Source organism: Lipophrys pholis, assembly GCF_963383615.2.
Source record: "Lipophrys pholis genome assembly, chromosome: 10".
NCBI classification, from domain to species: Eukaryota; Metazoa; Chordata; class Actinopteri; order Blenniiformes; family Blenniidae; genus Lipophrys; species Lipophrys pholis.
This window is the reverse complement of record NC_137640.1, coordinates 3,008,940-3,017,708: the sequence shown is the minus strand read 5'-3', so window position 1 is coordinate 3,017,708 and position 8,769 is coordinate 3,008,940. Positions and strand designations below refer to the sequence as shown.

General features: G+C 40.0%; 1 protein-coding gene across 1 annotated transcript; it reads right to left on the bottom strand.

The window, feature by feature from the left end:
- Window positions 1–154: 154 nt before the first annotated feature.
- On the bottom strand, window positions 155–5,164 carry bphl (biphenyl hydrolase like). Its single transcript, XM_080473668.1, has 7 exons — window positions 5,009–5,164; window positions 2,470–2,573; window positions 1,589–1,755; window positions 1,329–1,482; window positions 1,098–1,229; window positions 728–851; window positions 155–641 (listed from the first exon to the last, which is right to left on the bottom strand). The coding sequence occupies exons 1-7, from the start codon at window positions 5,083–5,085 to the stop codon at window positions 551–553; spliced, it is 849 nt and encodes a 282-aa protein (XP_080329794.1). The 5' UTR covers window positions 5,086–5,164; the 3' UTR covers window positions 155–550.
- Window positions 5,165–8,769: the final 3,605 nt, after the last annotated feature.

Here is an 8,769-nt window from a genome sequence, read left to right as displayed (position 1 = left end):
CAGCGCGGCAACAGACTCGATCAGTCGATCGAGGATGACAGCGGCGTCGGCACAATCGATTTAAAGGAACGTTGATAATAATAATTTAGTATTAAAGGGTTTGTAGTAGTTTAGTATGTTGTAGCTTTCATTATTTTTTATCATTTCTACTTTTTGTACTTGTTTTCATTTATTAATTTATTTGAATGGGACAGTGCATATTAATGAACAGACATCCAGTGCTGTAAATACGCCGGGTTGTGTCGTTTTTCTTTTTTTAGGGAATCAAATTATGGTCACGATAGTGCAGACCACCTGGCCAAAGTGTCTTTTCACTCAATTTTATCTGAGTAAACCACCCAGAAGCTTTACCAATGATTCGTGTTTAATCTACAGAAGCATATGAGACACATAAAGCCACAAATGACAGTTTACATCATAAAGCCACACGTTTCTCAGTGGGGGTTTTTTCTCTTTATGGTCCATCGTCCAAACATTGACCAGGACTTTCTGCTTTCGCTCATCATTCACATTATAAAATGAAGAATTGAAAATAATCCGCCCAGTCGTTTTACTCTTCCAGGAAGTCTTCCACAAGTTTGTTGAATTCATCGGCGTACCTCAGGTGGATGTTGTGTTTCCCCTCGGGCATCAGATGCAATCTACAGTTTGGGAGAAAAGTTCTGTCACGTCACGACTGGGACAGTGAAGTCGGAGGAGTCATTGTGACACCGAGACATACTCCTACCGTGAACCCCTGATGTGCTTGAGGAGGTACTGAGGGTGAACGCCGGGCACCATGGGGTCTTTCTCTCCGTGGAGGATGAGGGTGGGACAGCTGATCAGGGGCACCAGGTCCATGCAGATGCTTCCTAACCAGCAGGAAACCAAGTAGCAAGGCAAATCAAAAACTTACATTTTAACCACATGGCCAGTCCAAATGTTCTTCACGAGAGAAGTCACATTCACCCATTCCTCAAGCGACACACCGGGTGTGCTTAAATAAAATCAAAATAAGGTAAAATGTTGAACATTAACAGGCTGATGTAAAGGTACTGACCCCCAGGTCTACCCCCAGTGGTATCTAATACATTTTCCCGGCAGCAGGAAGTCCCCACCTCCTGGTCTGTGGGCAAACTGTGCGATGCCGTCCACCCAGGCCTCCCAGGTTTCAGCGAAGACTTGGGCTCCGTACATCTCCTCCATGGGCTGCCTCATCCTCGGACTCCAACTGGAGACGTCACGGACGGCTGAGGCCAAAACACGACACACCGATAATACAGACCAACTCACAGAGCTCTTCAGAGAAGCTTAGTTCTGACCGTTTCGTGTTCATCTAAGTGGTGCACCTTCGTAAAGCTTCAGGTCCTGCTGGGAAACAAAGGCGTTGGTTCCCCACACAACCAGCTTGTTGATCAGCCCAGGGTTCCTCGCAGCGGCGACCAGAGCCGTGATTCCTCCGTCGCTCCAACCCAGCAGAGAAAACCTGCCGAAGCCCAACGCCTGGGGATGAGGTGAACAACATTCACGCCTCAATATAAAGTCCACGGCCGAGGTCTGGCTTTTAATGTCATTCAGTCGTTGTGTAGTTCAGGGCTGGCAAACTGACCGTCATCAGGTCCACCGCATCCTTGGCGTCCCTGTCAAAGAAGTCCGGGGGGAAGTTTCTGTTCGGGGGGCGGGACTGTCCATACCCCCGGGGATCCCAGCCCACTACAGTGAAGCGCTCCTTGTTCAGAGACTTCAGCTGAGGGCCGAAGTCTGTCTTCGTGCTTCCTGCGGCGGAAGACGGCAGAAAACAGTCGTGTATAAGAGAAAGAATCATAAAGTGGCAGGAAAAGGTACGTGAACCCTCTGGAACTTCCTGGTTTTCTGGATCAACTGGTCAAAAACTGTGATTTGTTCGCCATGAAAACTTTGTATCCTCCCACACAAACAATAAATACATTAAATATTGCCGAGTGCAGGCGGAAAAAGTACGATCTTTTTTTTAATTCAACCACTTCATTCATGATGGTCGAGTCGCTTCTAATCCAACATGTTTAAAAAAAATCATTCTGAACCTTTCTTTTCTCACCGAGTTACTTCTGCTCATCCATTTTCTTAAGATATCTGTTGTGACCGGCTCACTTTCTACAGCAGCTTCAAATCATCCCGTTGTAATTCTACACCAATGCAGCCCCAAACCATGATGCTCCCTCCACCATACTTCACTGTCAGGATGATGTTTTTACGTTTTGGACGGGTTTCAGGCCATACATGGCGCCTCGTCTTAAGAGTTCTTGAGCATCCAGTATTGTTCCTTTGGCTCTTATAGGAGAGCGACTATAATAATAAACCCCCTCCAGTTGTAGACAGTTAGAATGGTGGATATCAAGGAAGCCATGCTCTGGTTTCATAACCTCTCCATAGTTGCTGCTGCCGCAGTCACAAAGTGTTGAGTGTTTGTAACCATCACAGGTCATGGTGGCGGATCGACGTTGTATCTACCCAGAGCTCCGGGCAACAGCAGCACAGCGTGTTTCCCGCCGCCCGTCCTCTCGTAGTACAGATCGACCCCGTTAACCCGCCGTCTGCCCGAGGTCAACGAAGAGCTGCGGGAAAAACCAAGGAACAAACAAACAAGCGGCGACGGTTAAAGTGGGAAAACGGCAGGAAAGCAAAAGCTTCTAATTACAGTACTTTAATTCAGAACAAAAATAGAAAACTTTAATGGGGTTTGGCGGCTTTAGGATGCTTAAATCTTGGTTACTCATCGGTAGAAGAGATTATCTTTGATCAGAACAGAAGAGATATTCCTATATTCGTTCCACAGCAGGGAAAACGGCAGCACACGAAAAACGTACAGGGGAGTAAGTACAAAATACGTGGTCATTAATTTACCTTTTAAATGTATTTGTTTTTCTCTGTAGCATTTTGAGATTGTTTAAATGTAAAGTGTGTTATACATAAAATACATTATTATTATTCATAACTACATTTTATACAGTTATAGTTTACATAATTTAAATAATAATGTATGAATGACCTAGTATAAACACAATCTAAGATAGTAAATAATATAGAATTAATTGGCACAATATATACAAAATATTATTCCAACACTGCAGGAGCAGTATAAAAATATATACAAACTACAATACAAAATGTACACAAAGATTAATAAGAAATATTTGAAGTGTCACTGTAATAATCACAGTGAATTAAGCTTGAAATTGTGACATAAACCTCTTAATTCTTAATTCCAGTGTGAGAACAACCATTTCTACAGCTATTTGGACAGTAACGCCATTTTCTTAGTCTTGTTTGTTTGTTTGTTTACTTGCAGAGAGACAAAGGAACCGTGAAGGAGGCGCTGGACTGTTGCGTGAAATCAAGGAGACTTGAATAAAACATGAAGCTGTGCTGACAATAGCTGACATGAAGAGATGTTTAATGGACTGATGCAGACCAGCAGTGAAAAAAACAGTCAAACATGCTTTTTTTGAGGATCAGATCCAGAAAACATTATTTTATGCTGGAGATTTTTTTCTTTTTTTTAACATTATGACGCCCACGATCATTCGATCACTATGGAACACATAATTGTACGCCACAGTACAGAAAATATGTGAGAAAATGTATTGATGAGGGACTTAAAAGACATAGTCTTAACATGTTAAAGATAAAAAGGTTAAAGTAACTTTGAATGAAATTACGGTAAAAAAAAAAACACAAACATCAAAAATGCTGCTTCAAAAACCAGGAAGCAATAAAACAGGAAATCACATTATCATTATTTTGATTATTATATAATACTACAGTTTAATTAACCCCCAAAATAACTTGAAGCATTACATAATTAATATGTTAAGCAATATAAGCACTCCTGTATTGTATTTAATCTGAATATATATTTTCTATATGTCAGCAGTATTGTATAGTATTTAATCATTACTTTTTTATATATATTTCAGCATTATTGTATAACATGTGTATATAATTTGAAACATGTTTGCATTGTACAAAATTTAATCTGTATATATATATATTAGATATATGTTTTAGTGTGGTTGTACACTTAATGTGGATTTTGGTAAATGTTACAGTTTTAGCATTGTATTTAATCTGTATATGTTGTTAAAATATAAGTTTTTTTATATGTAGGTGTTATAATATTTGATCTGTTTTAAACGATGTATTAGTTTTCATACAAGATTGACCCTTTATATGCGGGTAAATGTATTGTTTATGTATTTGTACTTTTATTTTAATGCATTTGTAACTATATTTGTAAATGTACTTTTAAGTTTTTGTAAAGTGTAAATATGTTCATAAATTAATTTTTTTAAATGCATTTGTAAATATACATTTCTCAACGATATTCATATCTTTGTGAATATATGCACAACTGTCCACTTTAAATGTATTTGTAAATGTGTAAATATATATACAAAGTACAAATATTTAGACATATATAATTTGTGTATTATTTGTGCATGTATATTTTATATATATTTGTTAAGTATTTGTAAAAGTGTTAAAACAAACATGTGATTAAAACAGAAACACACACAGGTATTTTGTGGATTAAATCTTAAACGTCACTGGACTGACAGACAGACAGACAGACAGACAGACAGACAGACAGACAGACAGACAGACAGACAGACAGACAGACAGACAGACAGACAGACAGACAGACAGACAGACAGACAGACAGACAGACTGACTGACTGACTGACTGACTGACTGACTGACTGACTGACTGACTGACTGACTGACTGACTGACTGACTGACTGACTGACTGACTGACTGACTGACTGACTGACAGACAGACAGACAGACTGACTGACTGACTGACTGACTGACTGACTGACTGACTGTGTTTCATGCAGGCCGCACACACAGGGCATAAAGAGGTCACGTAGCACCCCCTAGTGGACTGAACGCAAACCGACACGAGGCTGCCGCGCAGCAGAACGCAGGGCTGCGTGTTTACTTGTGTTCTGGACTATTTCAGTGCAAACAGGCGCAGTAAACAGTTACCAGGAGCTCCGGATCGCAGCCGCGACTCCCCGCAGGTCACTTGTGCAGAAACGTCCTCGGAGGCCCGGCAGAGCCATTCCTCCTCCAGGAAAACTGCTCCGACTAAAGTTCACTTCACTCGATCCTGCAGTTTAGTTGGTTTTTAACAGGAAATCCGGCCTCCGCCGGTCCTTCTCCACTCCCACTTCTCAGGAAATTTAAAGCGAAACCTCCCGTTTTACATTTATTTTAATTAAAGGCTTCAGTATTATTGAGTTAAAGATCAGTGGCCACAGATGGACGTTTAATCAGTAAAATAAAGATTTCAGAAGAACAAGTGAACATGTTCAAATTGAATACATACAAAAAACAACAAAAAAAAAAAAAACAATACAAAATGTGTAAAATGTGATGAGATGGGAATTTCAGCTCTTTTAATAGAATTGATCCTTAAGTGGATCACTAAAGAGTAAATTCTTTTAATATGACTCCTCAGATTTATTTTTTGCTTCAGAAACAAAGTACACTTACTCATGATTTACTATTGTACAAAACATACAATCTCGCATATTTCTTTGTTATATAGTTTAAAATACCCAACATGGATTAGTGCTTACATCATGTTGCAGCAATTTACAATTACATGTACATACAGTATATGTACAGGGTATAGTATACAATATTATTCGTACAGACATACATATGTAAACATACACGCCTATGTATGTATTTATAAAACAGCCTATTTTATAAATACACACATAGACGTGACTCCCTCCTTAATTGCCTGGATCAGGAACTGCAGTGCAGCACAGGGGTTCCTCAGGGAACTGTTCTAGAACCCTTCTTGTTCATTCTGCACACGTCATCCTTCAAACAACCTCAGCGGTTTACACAGGGTTTCTGTAAATACGCCGGATTTAGCACAAGGCTAATTCCCATCGGTTGTCCCGCCACACTGTGGTAGCTAGTGCGCTGTGGCGCAGTAGCATTGAAAATAAGCCTGTATCCAATGTAGCTGTGGTACTGTATCATTAGCATTAGCATTAGCCTGTATCCAATGTTACTGTGGTACTGTATCATTAGCATTAGCATTAGCCTGTATCCAATGTAGCTGTGGTACTGTATCATTAGCATTAGCATTAGCCTGTATCCAATGTTACTGTGGTACTGTATCATTAGCATTAGCATTAGCCTGTATCCAATGTAGCTGTGGTACTGTATCATTAGCATTAGCCTGTATCCAATGTTACTGTGGTACTGTATCATTAGCATTAGCATTAGCCTGTATCCAATGTAGCTGTGGTACTGTATCATTAACATTAGTCTGTATCCAATGTTACTGTGGTACTGTATCATTAGCATTAGCATTAGCCTGTATCCAATGTTACTGTGGTACTGTATCATTAGCATTAGCCTGTATCCAATGTAGCTGTGGTACTGTATCATTAGCATTAGCCTTTATCCAATGTAGCTGTGGTACTGTATCATTAACATTAGTCTGTATCCAATGTTACTGTTGTACTGTATCATTAGCATTAGCCTGTATCCAATGTTACTGTGGTACTGTATCATTAGCATTAGCATTAGCCTGTATCCAATGTAGCTGTGGTACTGTATCATTAACATTAGTCTGTATCCAATGTTACTGTGGTACTGTATCATTAACATTAGCCTGTATCCAATGTTACTGTGGTACTGTATCATTAACATTAGCCTGTATCCAATGTTACTGTGGTACTGTATCATTAGCATTAGCATTAGCCTGTATCCAATGTAGCTGTGGTACTGTATCATTAACATTAGTCTGTATCCATTGTTACTGTGGTACTGTATCATTAGCATTAGCATTAGCCTGTATCCAATGTTACTGTGGTACTGTATCATTAGCATTAGCCTGTATCCAATGTTACTGTGGTACTGTATCATTAGCATTAGTCTGTATCCAATGTTACTGTTGTACTGTATCATTAGCATTAGCATTAGCCTGTATCCAATGTTACTGTGGTACTGTATCATTAGGATTAGCATTAGCCTGTATCCAATGTTACTGTGGTACTGTATCATTAGCATTAGCCTGTATCCAATGTAGCTGTGGTACTGTATCATTAGCATTAGCATTAGCCTGTATCCAATGTTACTGTGGTACTGTATCATTAGGATTAGCATTAGCCTGTATCCAATGTTACTGTGGTACTGTATCATTAGCATTAGCCTGTATCCAATGTAGCTGTGGTACTGTATCATTAGCATTAGCATTAGCCTGTATCCAATGTTACTGTGGTACATTAGCAATAGCACTAGCCTGTATCATTTATATCTGTGGTGCATTAGCATTAGCATTAGCAGGTTTGAATAAAGCTTAGTTTAGATTTCTGTCATGTTGAGGTGGCGGCTCCTCACGTTTGTTTTTACACTTTGGAAGTCGAAAAATTTTCCTGAAAAGAAACAAGAAAGTTTTTCTTGTTTCTTTTCTCCCTCAGCTTTTTAAACAGAACCCCCCCCCCCCCCCCCCCCCACACACACACACACACACACACAATTTAACCATCTAACCCACACAACTCCCACACACATCCTAACCACAACATTTTGTTTTGTTTTTACACGATTTAAAAAAACCAAAAAGAAAACCACTGCGTGTCGGAGGTGTGACGCGTTTGTGTTCGACTCTCTTCTGATGACGAGCTGTTCTGGTTTTTGTAAACGCCTCCAGCCTCTTCTGCCAGTCAATGAGGCTGAGCTGTGCCACACCATTGAACCGCACTGTGAACACGCTCACAACAGAGGCGGCGCTCAAACTACCTCCATCGCCTCGTGGCGACGTGTCGGCGACGGAGAAAGACTTACTGGAAATGCAGCGATTGAAGTAAATACGAGTGGACGTCCACCGACAGTCAGAGAAGTATCACTGATAAATGAAGTTTATTCTAAAAGGAGCTTTTTAGACAGAGTGCTGCAAACTCAACACACACACACACACACACACACACACACACACGCACACAAACGCACACGCACACGCACACACACGCACACACACAAAAAAACAAGAAACCTTCAGAATATTTCATTCCGTCATGTTAACAGTTTTCCCTGTTAGCTGTGGTATTCAAAAGAAAAGTTTTAATTTATTCAACTCAAATTACTTTAAACCTTTTGCCAGCAGGACTTTAGTTAACTAGTAACCACTAAACCAAAAGCTTTAGTTAAAAAGCTTTAAAAATTAAATAAAAAACAGAGACAGCAAAAATAAGTTAGTCCTGGATTGACCCTTGTAATCCTTTAGTCAACTGGAGTTTAGGGAACTAATAACCACAAAGTCTGTACTACACCACGAAATGTTCGGAAGAAAACAATAGACGAATACAAGTATTTCCAAAATAAAACATTTTTGTCATCGTGCAGTAATCCTCGAGTAAACAACTACGAAAAACCAGTTGATTCTCGAGCGCTGCGACGTCACGCAGAGAACACTCACTGGCAACCAGGCACATATATACACATACATACATACATATATATATATATATATACATATATGTATATATATGTTTTTCTTTTTGAAGAGGTAAATATATTCATTAACTGTTGAAAGTCGATTTCTAAGCCGAGTCATTTGGAAGTGATTCTCAGTTGTGGGACGACTGAGGCTGAAGTGGAGCTCCTTGTACGGTAGAGCAGCTCTGGGGTCTGCTCTCCTCTGGCCCGCCGCCATCTTTGTCTGCTTGGCATGTGCCCGTCCACCGTCCCGTGACCCCACGCCTGGGCTAAATATACCC

What these genes read in the sequence shown, in the direction of transcription:
- bphl (XM_080473668.1), bottom strand. Translation starts at nt 5,085, where the DNA reads ATGGCTCTGCCGGGCCTCCGAGGACGTTTCTGCACAAGTGACCTGCGG. An exon ending in GGACCTGAAGCTTTACGAAG is followed by an intron (nt 1,230 to 1,328) that starts GTGCACCACTTA and finishes TTTTGGCCTCAG; the next exon opens with CCGTCCGTGACGTCTCCAGT. An exon ending in GTTTGCCCACAGACCAGGAG is followed by an intron (nt 852 to 1,097) that starts GTGGGGACTTCC and finishes CCTGCTGGTTAG; the next exon opens with GAAGCATCTGCATGGACCTG.